Source organism: Patiria miniata, unplaced genomic scaffold (assembly GCF_015706575.1).
Source record: "Patiria miniata isolate m_02_andy unplaced genomic scaffold, ASM1570657v1 HiC_scaffold_6, whole genome shotgun sequence".
In the NCBI taxonomy this organism is placed as follows: Eukaryota; Metazoa; Echinodermata; class Asteroidea; order Valvatida; family Asterinidae; genus Patiria; species Patiria miniata.
The window spans coordinates 3208372-3222730 of record NW_024037073.1 but is presented as its reverse complement, the minus strand read 5'-3'; the positions used below and the strand labels follow the sequence as shown (position 1 = coordinate 3222730).

At 37.4% G+C, this 14359-nt stretch overlaps 1 protein-coding gene across 4 annotated transcripts in view; it reads left to right on the top strand.

Annotated features, from left to right (window-relative positions):
- The window catches only part of LOC119742504 (nesprin-1-like), a 119761-nt gene that overhangs the window by 39736 nt on the left and 65666 nt on the right, over positions 1-14359 (top strand). For all 4 annotated transcript variants that reach the window (XM_038218449.1, XM_038218450.1, XM_038218448.1 and 1 more), the window contains 4 exons: positions 158-313; positions 1091-1273; positions 1706-1882; positions 3685-4044. In XM_038218449.1, coding sequence (XP_038074377.1) covers positions 158-313; positions 1091-1273; positions 1706-1882; positions 3685-4044 — 876 coding nt within the window. The remainder of the gene's footprint in view (positions 1-157; positions 314-1090; positions 1274-1705; positions 1883-3684; positions 4045-14359) is intronic.

The window sequence follows — 14359 nt, the reverse complement described above, 5'->3', positions numbered from 1 at the left end:
ACACTGATGTCTTGGAGACTACTGTTTCAAGAAGTAGATATTTGGATGCACTTATAAGTTAATATTTGAATGCATCTTAACCAAGTTCTTATGTTAAATTTTAAGCTTAAGGAAACCGTCATCGAAAATATCCACCTTGCTCTGTTATTTTTATAAGATGGAAGAGAAACAGAGGTTATTGCGAGAGGCCTTGGCCCGTCAGGAAGACTACCATAATGCTCTGTCTGAGCTGAACATCAGGCTGGAAGCAGCAGAGCAGAAGCTGAAGGGCATTGACCAACAGGACTTGGACGACGGAATGGCCACTTTAGAGGTAAATGCTTTCTTGAGTCTTGCATCTGCACCCTGAAATTAGATTTGATAAGGGCGTGAAATATCTTCTCTGGAAAAAGTCACCAAGTTTTAGGACTACTTTTTACGATAGAGGTTTTGCTTCCAGGAGATGTAAATACAATATTGGGGTTTCGTCTTTTCAGTGTCATTATAAAGGCTCTGAACACTTGATATTAATTAAAAAGGTGCCCCTTACATGGTTTGAAAGTGCCAGCTCTGTTCACAAGTACCCCCCTCAACGGTAAGAAAAAGAGAGTATGGGGAGACCACAGGGAGAGACATTCAAACGCATTATCAATTATGCCTGACGCTCACGCGAAGACACTATGGCTTTGTGCACATTCAGAATAAAGCATTCAGAATAAAGGCATGGGGATTTCACATTAAATACACGCGCGAACTGGGAAGCAAACACGACATGTCCTGTCCACTGGGCTCTCAAAAGTTGTTAAAAAAAGTGTCCTCTCTTCTTCGTGCACGGAGCCCATAATACTTTATCCTGCATTAACCCTTCAGTCACTGTAGCGCCCCAGCACTCTATGGTTTTATTGATTTTTCAGTGAATAAACACAATGTAATACAATGTAGTACAAGTGCTAATGGGTTAAAGTATGTGTAATAATCATGGAAAACCTGAAATCTTAACACAAGTAATGTGCATTACATTTTGGCTTGAAGCCGCGTGTGCTGAATTGTGGGGTGCTTAGAAAAACAAGTCAACAAAACCCAATTTGGAATTTCTTCTTTTTATTCTCAGCACATCTTGGACGAAGTGGAGGCTCTCCAAGCCAACATCAGTGAAGTCAGAGAGAAAGGTGACAAGCTGGTCTCCCGCGGCGACGCTGGCAACAGGGATGCCATTCTAGCAACACTGGCATCGCTCAGTGAGAGAACAGGCAACATCCTCTCCGACAGCTTGGATAAACTCAACCAACTACAGGTATGCTAAAGACTCGGTGTAGGAAACGTAGATTGTGCCGTGACTACTTAAAAGAGTTCATGCGGGTCACACTGCATGGATGATTTTTCCGGATTTCAGGATTTTTAAATAATCTCTTTTGAAATCTTGAAATCCTGAGATTTTACAGTAGCGGTGTTTTTACCAAATACTAACATATACAATAAACCCTACGTTGCTCTAGTCTGAGGCCCTCAGCAACTCTCAAACCCCCGCCTATCATTTTGTTGATTTTTCATTTCCCCCAATTTCACCCATGAAAAAGTGATGACAAAAATCAGTTTTAGGATAATTGTGTGGAGACATTTTTACTACTTTACATAACTTTTTCAAAGGAATTATAACAAACCTGTGCTAAGAACTCGCAGCAAATATTTGAGACAAGATGTCTTCTTATTTTTCACAATTTGACAGATTGAGAAGGAAGAGCAAGAGCAGCTGAAGAGCCAGCTGACGTCTTGCAAGAACGAGCTCCATCAACTCGAGACATGGTTGGACAACTTTGTACAACTCCTGGATGAGGAGGAGGATGCCGCCTCCCAGTCGGCGCCTAGCGTGGTGGCCATCCAACAGCAGCTAGTACTCAATCAGGTAAAACTGAATTACTGAGTTGATAGTCAAGTCCATTACCAGTCAATCACACTTAAATCACAATTCATAAATACCTAAGACAGTTTACCCGTTCCCATTGGAGGAGAGCCCGTCACGTGGCTGGTACATGGCTGGCTGGTCTTAAACACTTTTCCAGTGTCACATGAAATTTGAACTCCTATGAAATCCAGTGCCTTTTACCGATTTATTGGTTTAACGTACACAATCCTCACATAGGCATGCGCAATACTACCACTGAGTCAGTATTTCATAGTCCTAAATTCACAATGCACTCACCATAGCTGCATCTGCGCGTCATTGCGCGCCAATCTCCACTAAAGGAGTTGTTTACGTCTTACTCACTAGCTGGACACTCCATTATAAAGCTAGAGTGTTGTTTCGAAAAACAGAAAGTAATATTGTTGAACAAATTTGTCTTTCGGACTGAAAAGTTTAGACTTTTTGATCGAAAGGTATTTGTAAATGAGTTTGCCTCGGGTAATAATCAGCATTCCAGTTTCCAACCAGTCTTAAAGGGAATATACAACATTTGCAAACATTGGAAAACAAAAACTACCAAATTTTTACGAAATAGCTTACTAGGATGTTGGTAAATGAAAGTCTGAAGCATCCTGTAAAATTATGGCACCTGGTGTGAAGTCATTTCCAAGAAAAGTGGTATTTTGTATAAATTTCCAACGGTGGTCGGCCGACCACCGTTGGAAAAACCTAACTATTTTTTAACTACTGCTCCAATTTTACCCTTTTTCAGTCCAAATTGTGTTTGCTATTGGTTCCAGGTTCATGAACGGGTGTAGACCAGCTAGATTGGTTTCCTTACCTTACAATTTTCCGGCATCTATAAATTGATGCATTTTATCTTAAGTGGAGTCAGGGAACCAGACTACTTGAACATTTTTGTTTTTCCTGGTTTTTCCAGCATTTTCGAACACAAAACTTCAAACTTGTCAGTGTAACAATATTTGATCTATTATACTTACCCCTCAAATAGTTCATTTCTGTAAATTACAGCAAAAGCCAATGATGTACATTCCCTTTAAATATAGTGTTTAACACCTCCCAAGCGCAAATTCATTCCCGTATCCAAATTGTTATTATTGTGGTCTTCCCAAGTCAATTCATGTGTAACAGGGGACAATGCCAAAGGATTGCCTTTCAAAGTTGATCAATGCAAATAGCGCATCTCTTCACTTGAGACTGATTGACATGTGATTGACTTGTGATGACTTATGATTTACTGAAGAGGACATGTGAGGACTTGCCAACAATTTTGCAAAGTACTCCCTGCTGGATGGAGTATCTCCTGTGTGTTTTTTGCCATGGGCCTTGATTTTCTTTTTCTTAGATTTAGCATTTGCTAGTTAAGACTTTGAAATATGCATCAGGTTGTTGACTAAAAAATTTTTGTCACTATACTTATCTTGGTATGATCTTTTCAATCATCTGGTCATCTGGTACTCATTTAAAGCACAGAGCTTACAGATGCTTTCAAACGATCAATTACAATGTGCATGTGTATGAAACTTTTTCCAGCATTTGGAGATTACATTTTCTTTTGTGATATGAACTGTTGACAACAAATGTGTTTGAAGTATGCTTGGTTCTGTTTCATAATTTTTTTTTTTTTTAAAGAAATACCCTTAATAGTCACCATAAGAAATGACAAGGAAAATATGATCTATTTGCAACTGTGTAGTTATTTGTTATTCCTGAATTGACCTTTAAGATAGAAATACTGGTAAAAGAATGATGAGATTTTTAAAACTTTTCAACTGCTACAGAACCACCAGTTGGAGCTGAGCCGCAAGCTCCAAAAACTCCAAGACGTCCAGGGCATCATTGACGACATCCAGATAACCTACCCGTCCCGGGAGGGGGAGACCACCTCAGCCCTGGCTGCCCTCCTGCGCACCCGCATGGAGACCCTCAGGCGGGACCTGACGGACCGGCAAGAGCTGCTCAAGATGCGACGGAACACGGAACAGATGGCCGAGGAGTACCAGAGCGACGTGCAGCGCCTGCAGGAGTGGTTTGCCGCGCACCGTGGCGCTGCCGCTGCAGCAGCAGCAGCAGCTGAGGGAAGAGTGGTGCCAGTGGACGTGGGATCGGAGTCCCTGCAAAGACAGATGGACCTTCAACAGGTTAGTTTGATTGAGATTTGGCAAAGAATCGGCCATATTGAATTGAAAGTTAGGTAAAATCTTAATTTTTGGAACTTGCGAAGAGAAATAAAAGCAAGTTGCTATATAATAAATTCCAGTCTGCTTCAATGAATAATTTAAAATTGGTAATTAAACATTCGCTAATGTTTAAAGCCATATTTTTTTAAAAATGACAGTAAATTAAGGCTGCATTGTGCCTGCATAAATAGTCTGGCGCCATCCAATTCAACAGTTAACAATTAATTAAATACATTCAGGGAACTCGACAAAAATGGCCAACTCGTGAATAAGGCCCATAACATGGTGCCTATATAACACAGTATACCATATCTTGAAATGTTTCACAATGATTACCTATGTTTATCGGGCCATGAGTTAGGATTTTCTGCAGCAGCTCAAGATCTATTCTCTACCCTCATACATAGCCATTTATTTATGCTCCTAGGTGGAGAAGCAATTGTACTTAAGTGTCTGACAAATGTGCGAAAGATAAGTTTAGAAAGGAAAAATAAGGTAAAATACTCGTTTAACGTATCTGGCCTCCAAAGCTTGTAATACCTTTAATATTACCTTTGTATATTTTTGTGAATTTTTTTTTTTTTACCCTTATTTAATATATTACTGAAAAGAATTGTTTTATGGTGTACCTGACCGTGTTCATCAACTTCATGATTCAGTTTTTTAGCTGCGGACAGCAACTCAACAAATTGTTGTGTCTCTCCGTTAGTTAGTTAGTTAGTAACATACGTAGCATCATACGACCGCCATTTTCTTTTACGTTTTAAAAACTTAAATGAATTGCAAGACACGTCGCAGGTCGCAGCTGCGATGCGTCGTAGGGATACGACGAACGAAACGAACAACTAATTTAAATTTTCCTACGGTGCTTCTTAAGAAGCACCGTTGGAAATGCCTTCTTTCGTTGATTTCTTCAAAATGAGAGCTTGCCAGAAGGGATAATTTCACAGGTAGTTTAGTCCCCTTACTACCTTTCAACCAGTATGTTTTTCAACAATAATTACGCCGGTTACTTTTTTGGATAGCTGCAAATGATGGACTCAGCTTTAATGATTGCTCACATTCATATGAAATACATAAATTAAATATGTCGTGTTTCAAAGTATTTTTTTCAGTTTTAATTTTAATTTTTTTTTTTTTTTTAGCATTAATTGTTTTCTAAACATTTTATAACGCAATTTTGCTTAAATGTGATATTTGAGAAATAGGGAATATTGTGATTACTATCATAGAGTGTATACCTATATTGTTCTGAAACAGGTTGTTGCTTTTTTCCGAAAAGTGAGGGCCCAGAGAGGGATTGGTGAAAATACAAAATCTTTGCCATTCAAGTATATTTAAAAATTCCAAGTTTATGATTGAACCATCTTCAGCCCCATTCAGAATCTATTGACGTGCACCCACCACACTTAACGTCTGCAAAAGAAAATCAATTTCCAAGCCAGAAAAACATCTTCAGGTTGTCTGCATTTTCTAACGCAATTTGCCAATGAGTGCAACAGAGCACTTCACTGCAATGAATTTGGAGGAAATGGGATACACAAGAGAGACATGTGGAATAGTGCATTCCTCCCCCAATTATGAATGGTTCGCATTATGCACAGCATTTTGTGTACGGACATAGATGGTTGACACTTATGTTCCTGTGCAATACTCTTAAGGGAAGTTTGGAGTAGTGAGCGGTTGTCATCAGGGAAATGTTAACTTTCCCCTCCAGATTCTCAGAAGCAAGGCACATCTTAGCAAGAAGTGGAAAATTGCTTTGTAGAGTGCCAGAAATAGTTGTTTTGTCTCTTGATTTTAGTGGAATCTCATGTGCTTTGCATGGAACCCATGTTACTTCAAAAATTCATTAACAAGTATGGCTGAAGGCTAACTGAAGTCCTCTAGATCTATTTATATCATTCGAAAGCTCTACTGCTGATCGTACTTGTCAAGATTTTTTAATCCGTGTCTAAAGCAGTGTTTTTTTCATAGTATGGGTACCGGTACGTACTTTTCAATTTAAAAATTGAATCAATTTTCTATATGCGTACTCTTGGATCTGAGGTTAAGGACAAATATTTTAAGTCTAAGTGTTGCAGAGCATGTGTAATTATTAAGGAATTGAGTACAAACAAGTATTCAACATTGGGTTAACTTGTAGTCAAGTACATTTAGAACATTAAAAGTCTGAGTATATATATAGAAATATATTGGAGCATTAAGCACAGGTATGAATGATAATAATACCGGTAGTCTGTATGTTATATCATGGAGGTGTTTCCTACCTCCATGGTGATATGCACCCTATCTTAGGATAGTCAGTTTCTTTCATTTGTTCAGCACTGTGGGCAATTAACTTCATAACCCCTACTGAGCCAGTAGTTATTATTGCAGTCAATCCATTAAGTATCCCTGGCCTGAGATGACCTTAGCCAACTGACATTAGATACAAGACAACTCCACCCACAAGGTTATACCCTGGGGACATAGGCTGACTGCTCTGAGAAGAAGCTGCTAAACATATAAACTTACTAAGTACAGTTAGAAACTTACTAAAGTACAGTTAGAAACTTACTAAAGTACAGAATCTTACTAAGTACTGAAACTTGCTAAGTATACATGTAGAAGCTTTGCTAATTAAAAGTACAGACATATGCTAAGTACAGAAAGGTGCTCTGCACAGAAACTTGCAAAAAAAACCCAGATACTTGCTAAGAAGAAATACTTGCTAAGAACAGGACCCAATTTCATGGCGCTGCTTAACAGTTAGCAGAAAAGTTGTGCTTAGCATAGCTGAAAAATTTGCTAATCTTAAGCACTATTTCATGGCGTGGATGTGCTAACGGTCCAAAAGTGTGCCTTTTGCTTTGCTTATGCTTACGGTCTCCATGAAATAGCTCTGTTAGCAGAAATTCATGTGCTTAAGCAGCGCCATGAAATTGGGCCCTGATACTTGCTAAGAACAGATTCTTTCTGAACAAAGAAACTTGCTACGCACAGAAACTTTCTGAGCACCCAAACATTCTAAGCACTGAAACGTTCTAAGCACAGAAACTTTCTAAGCACAGAAACATTCTAAGCTCTGAAACATTCTAAGCACTGAAACATTCTAAGCACTGAAACATTCTAAGCACTGAAACATTCTAAGCACTGAAACATTCTAAGCACTGAAACTTTCTAAGCACTGAAACATTCTAAGCACTGAAACATTCTAAGCACAGAAACTTTCTAAGCACAGAAACATTCTAAGCTCTGAAACATTCTAAGCAATGAAACATTCTAAGCACTGAAACATTCTAAGCACAGAAACTTTCTAAGCACCGAAACTTTTTTTAAGCACAGAAACTTCCTATATAGCACAGAAACTTGCTGAGCAAAGAAATGTGTTGTTAAGTACAGAAACTTGCTAAGCACAATAAGCATCTGCTTAGCAGAAACAGGTCACCCACCAAAATTTCATGCAATGCATGTTGCTTGTGACTGGCTTTAAGCTTATATCTGCTTAATACATAAATTTGCTAAGCAATATTTTCTGCACAACAGCTCCACATAATTGGTCCTTGGGCTCATACTGTGCCCTTGATATATGATACATCAATCAATACTTGACATGTAGACTCAGATCATATGGATTTCATATCAACTCACATTGTTAATCCATAGCCTCTAGGCATGACTAGCCTTCTGTGTAACCTATTGGCCTGCTTATGACTGAGAGTTCAAAAGCTCCGATTTTGAAGCATGTATTGAATTGTATTGAGTCATCCGCAAGGATTTTGAATTCAGTGGCTAAGGAAAAGTGATGTTTATGTGTAAAATGATCACATGTATAATGACTACAGTATAAGTATACAGTATAAGTGTCATATCGTGTCCCCCCCCCCCCAAAAAAAAATAGAACATCCTTTCATGTTGGAGAGATTAAAGGGCTTTGATTTAACCAACAGAAAATAAATTGAATTTATAAGTTTGCTAAATTGTAAGACATTTTCTGGAATTTGTTCTCAAAGGACAAAATTGGGGTTTTACGATATGCAATTTTGATTGGCTGTAGTTTTCAGTTTCACTACTGAACTGTGGGGCTTGCACATAGACCCAATTCCCCATAACAAAATTGCCTTTGTTTAAATAAATTAACAATATAAATTTAGAATTCATATGTACATGTATACCTGTTTTTGAGGTTTACTAGAAAAATTTCATTGAGATGCCACAAACAACAAACATTAAGAACCCAACAATGATTCCTTTCTTTGTAATCTCACACTTTACTCTCTGAGCAGCTGCTCATAATTCAGATGATTCATATTCATCACACTGCCCTCACACAGGGCCCCATTATAATCAGCAATTCATCTTGAATTAATGAATATTCATCAGGGTCAAGGTTCAACCAGAGGCAGCTGCACAACCAATCACATGTGAAGAGTACCGTATGACTGAATGCATTCATTGTACATTGTATGTGGACTGACGCGTACGTGTACATGTGTATTTTTTCTTTATGTGGGCATTGTACTTATGCAATGGAATCGGAAGACACATGGGCCAGAGCTGTGATAATAACAATGATGCGTACAAACTGATGAAACTAAATCCTCAGCCTCCAATGGGACAATGAAGTGGTATCATATGGAAATATTTCACTGTGTGGGCTGCCAGCATGATGGATTTAATGTGGATTTTATTCATGCTGGTAAACTCTGCTTGGCGAGAGTCTCCTGCTGTGCTTCATTGAAATAAGGATGTTTTATTTGAAGGAGTTTGCATCAGTTTATGACACGGAGGCCGATGACACGGAGGCCGATCTTCAGACATTGTGATTTTATGCTCTCTGCAACCTCACAGATACAACTTCCGAGTCGTTTTTAACATAGACGTGCGATGACATATTTGCGAACTCTGCAGTCCAAAGATCATTTTTTATGATAAGTTGATGGTTTTTTATAGGGCAAGAAGACCGTGAACACTTTGAGCTCGGGTGCGATAAATAAGCACATAACAACACAGGATGTAGGCATGATTATGTTGGCATTTTCTGATGGCAAATAAAGTTCTGTTTGCAGATGGAATTGTTACAAGATATTGTGATCAGATAGACTTTGCATTGGAGTGGTGCTTATCGCTACAGCCAGCGCACGAGTGCCTGTGATGTCTCTGCGATGATGTCATGCACATGATGTTACCTACAATTTGACTGGATATACTTCCTGGATTTTTACTCGAGTGCCTTGTGACGTAACAACAACTCATCATGTTCTCTCCCACAAAGATTAAGAGGTTGAAAACCAGTCACCGTGAATATGTAAGAAGTTTTCCTCATAACCAATCAGTTAATTTTTGAATTTGATAATTTGTACAGTAATATATTAAGCATGTTTGTTACAATGATGTAGCTACAAACACATGCATTAAATGGACTGGTAAATGTTAGTGGGTATTAAATTTTAAAAAGAAGTTATTTGTTTTCATCATTTTTAACAACTGAAACAAATTGTAAAATGAATTAATTTTATCAGCCTTGAAGAAAGTTTCGAGAGCTTGAACAGGATGCCGTCATTCTAAAATGTCTTGAAAAACACAATTTGGCATATTTTTGTACATTTAAAATACAATGAATTAACTGTGAAATCATCACCCTTTTTGCAAAGGAATGCATGGGCATGTCAAAAATAAATTACAATCCTTTCTTTCAAATTCAACTGCCCATCCCTTCAAAATGTTCATGAGAAAATGGTGAGCACATACATGTAACCACCTTCTTACCTTAACAGAAACCTGAAGTGTTCAAGCCAAGCAAAATCCTGAAATTTACAAAGACTTTGTGTTTACTGCAATCATCTGGCATTTTCACAAATTCTATATCTTGATACCCAATGCATGCTCTGCATACACTACTCCTATTGAGTCATTAGTGTGAACAGTGTGTGAGTGTGTGATACCACACAGTACTATGACAGGTGTTTTCGTGGCCGTTGTGTGTTGACTGCTGGGTGATATGTCATGTGTCCATTGTCTCGCCTTCGTTGCCTGAATATTGAAAACAGTTTAATAATTTGAAAATTAAATATTTCAGTTATTGACCTAATTTCAATATTAAAATGCTTAATTTGGTTTCCATGATAACTTGTTCTCTTATTAATTTGGTATGTAAGTGTTGTTTGCAATGCGTAGGAGTTCATGGTTTCCAGATAGAACGGAACATGTTCGTTATTGTTTGCATTCCCTTCTGCAAAACAGTATGCCAGAGCAAGGGAAAAATACTTGTTGGATAATATGAAAATTTGCACATAATACACAACGTATATAAATAATGCAGGTACATGCACTTTTTGTACTAAATTTGAAAACCTGAATCAGTAATGAGCATTTGAACAATTTAAACCATCGTTCACCTCTATTATTTTTTTATAATAATTGTGATACTTCACCTTAAAAGGTGATTCCCTGCAACCTCCTGCTCTTCTTATAAACCATGCATAGTTTCCTAAGAAAATTGTTTATCCTTTAAATTATCTTTTTTAGTTATTCGACCCACCAAATCCCAGCAATGTGTACAGATTATGGAAAAAGATGTTAAAAAAATCATTTATAGAAATACTGAAATGTGTTTCATTAATTAATTAAAAAGATATTATGAAAAGGGGTAAAACACAAAGAATTTTAAATATTCAGTGTTTTCAAAAATAATTTACGTGAATCATTTCTCTAGTCATGCTACATTTATTCTGTCCATTACGCATATTTATTTGATTGACCTACGGTGACGAATCCACTGGTCACAGTCGGAGGGCTATTTTTGTATCTCGTTCGTCGTGTCCAACTGTCCATGTTCCTAATTCTGATGAATAATTCATCGGGTGATGGTCCAGCAGCCAGTTACCTTCAGCTTTACGACAAAGGTTAATTTATGTACACGTGTGTCGCTTTGATCCCTGTTGATGTGTATGTACTCTACTGAAGTATCCCAAAGTTGAAATTGAAAAAAGGTTGTAATGAAAATGAAACAACTGGGATCTTACAATGGATGCATGTTTCACAAATTCCCTTTTTTAGGGTAGAACCATTCCTTTTTAGGGAAGAAAAAAATATAAATTTATGTTTAAATTTAAGTGACTCATCTTATTTATTTTGTATTACAGTTGGTTGATGCATACAACTTGAATATTGAAAATCAATCAACTAAAAATATTGTCCATATTATTTTGAAGATCTAAACACTGATACATTTTCATGCAATTTTACATGAAAATTCATGGACAGAATTTTCAAAAGCATCTCCCATCTTACCAGTGGGAATTTCCTATGGTACATTTGTACATGTACATGAAAGTGACACTCATTTAACGGTAACTGAGATCCATTCCGAAAAACTTTTTCAAAACAGCTTGCGAAATTGAGGGAAATTGAGCTACAATGTATAGCGTAGCTACAGCTTGTCTGTTAGCTTAAACGATAAAGCATATTGATTCATTTTAACAAGTACAGTACATTAAAAGTGGGTAATTGCAGCAAAAAAAGTGATGTAACACAATTCTAATGATTCCCGTTGATCTTTATTCCTTCTATCAATTACTGTCTGTGACGTGAGAAACTTAATCCCAGAAAATCCTTTGAAGTCCGTAAAGTAACCTCTACAAAGTAACACACTCAGAGTTTAGACAATCGATGTCTACATGTATATCTGTGTATGTTAGTTTGCATTGAAAGATGCTTAGTGACTGTACATGCAGTCGGGCAAAATTTAAGTAGTGTGGGTTTCAGTCATCATTCATGTCCAGAATTTACTGGTCTTCTTAAAGTAACTTAGTTTTTTTTTTCTCATGGACCCAATAGTCCAACAAATTAAAATGAAAGGTGCACACAGATAGATATGATTTGGCAAATGGTTCTTTAGACATAATTGGGCAAAAGGTTCTTTTAAAAAAAATACCATAAGAAACGCTCAAAGTACAATGTACAAAATGTAATTTACAATTCTGAAAAAATAATGATAACCCATTCAATCTTACATTATTATTTTTTAACAAAGTGAGCACAGTTTTTTGGCAACCCACAGACATATTTTATGAACAAAATAAATCTTGAGACGCACCCAAAATGTTACGTTTTCATAGGACACTGCTTTTTAGTTAGACACACTGCAGTATTTAGCATAATGTGTGCAGCAATTCCAAAAGAAGTTCCTTTAAAATTGTTCCCAATTTCTTATTTTTAAATTGTATCAAATATAAATCATCAGTGACCTCATGAGGTCGCAGAATATTATTGTAGACCTACCAGACACCTGCTTTCTATCCACTTGCTAGTTTATCTGGGATAAACAGTTTAATTTTCAACAGGTGTTCATATTATTGGGAACAAATGAGCCATTCTTTTCATTTCTGGGTGGATATTGTTGCAGGGTCACAAAGTGAAGTGGGTAAAACCCTAATAGAATGGGCTGTGGTTTACCACAACTTGGTGACCCACAGACAAAAACATGCTTTCCCTCCATTTTTTTTAATGGAAGTATTGATAGATGGAAATTAAGGTTTCCAGATATGTAGCTCATATAAAATCCCTAGCAGAACTCAACCCATCAAACCCCACCGCCATGTTTTGTTGGAATCTGTCAGGATGGGTACAGTACCCCTATAACTGACAGGGTTTTTTTACATTGGGTTGGCACACCTCCAGAATCAGTCAGAAATATGTGTGTGCAGTTTCCCATGTGGTGTTGGAATTTGCCAGGATGGGTATGGTTCCTAGTAAATCATGCTAGGGAGTTAGGGTTAGAGTGCACAATTCAATCTTGAATTTTGAGTTGTATCATTAACCATTTAGCACCTAATACTACTTTGTGTTTATTCCCTGAAGAATTGAAAAGACCACAGTGCCAGGGTGGTTTCGGGCGGTATAGAGAAAAACAGAAAGGGCAGTTTGCAGCGATAGTAGGACTAATGGGTTTATACACTGTATTGCTGGGGGAAAAATCATTTTTTATTTCCCATTTGTCAAGTATTCCCAATCAAATTCAATTAACCATCATGTGACATGATAGGTAGAAATATTCCAACACTGTGAAAAGGTGACTAAGCCAGAAATGTTAAACCATTGAGTAACCCCCTACTGCTCTGCGCTCCATCAGTAGCAATACCTACCACAGTTATTTCCTAGGGTTGGATCATCAGATTGAGAACCAGAAGTCTTTGGTTACAGTCTAAGTTCATCAGAGTTCATCCTACCATGAAACAGGAGACATAGCTTGGGTTTCATGTAGCCCAGGCGGTCTGGTCAGTGGGATTAGGTGGGTGACATCATCTGCCATTGCTCCAGGTGATTGGGATTCTATGCTATAGCCATACCTACCATTTATTACTTGTCAAAAGTTTGTGGAGAAGCACAAAGATTGGCCAATCAAATTGTTCACCGATTCGGCTCAGAATGACAGATGTTTTAAAAAGCAAACAAAAAAAGAAATTATGAAAAAAATGTAAACTCCGTAAAAGTTGAGAAAGACACTTGTCCTTCCTTTGGTCAAAACTCCCAACCCATTTGAAAAAAAAAAACATTTCAGGTTGAAGCACATATACATGTATTAAAGGGAATATACATCATTTGCTTTTGCTATAATTTTCAGAAATGGATGGAATTGGGGGGTTGGAAATATAAAGCAAATATAGTTACACTGACTTTTTGGAGGTTTTGGGTTCGAAAATGCTATAAAAACCAAGAAAAACGATCATTTTCCTGTAGTCTGGTTCCCTGACTCCATATAAGAAGAAACAGAGCAGTTTACATAAATTGGGGAATTATAAGGTGAGGGAACCAGTCTAGCTGGCTCGTACCCGTTCATAGGTTTGTAATCGATTGCAAACAAGTGCAATGGTCAATTGGGGCCAGTATTTGAAACAAAGCCAGTTGTTTCCAACGCTGATCGGCCGATCAGCGTTGGAAATTGATACAAAAATACCACTTTTCTTGAAAATGACAGTATACCAGGTGCCATAATTTTACAGGATGCTTTAGACTGTCATTTACCAACATCCTATTAAGGTATTTCGCAAAACCTTGGTAGTTTTATTTTTCGATGTTTGCAAATGTTGTATATTCCCTTTAACTGTAGGGCGTACATTTTTTTTCAGAATAAGGGGAAATATGTTTGATTCACATGAATGTACATGTAGAGTCCCTATTCATTATAGTGCATGAGCAGTGTGTTCCATTGCAACCTTGGAAAGCATAATAAGTTGGCAGATATTTTTAGGTTAGTAATTTTCAGCTGAAATGCTTCTTTTGTGGTTATTGA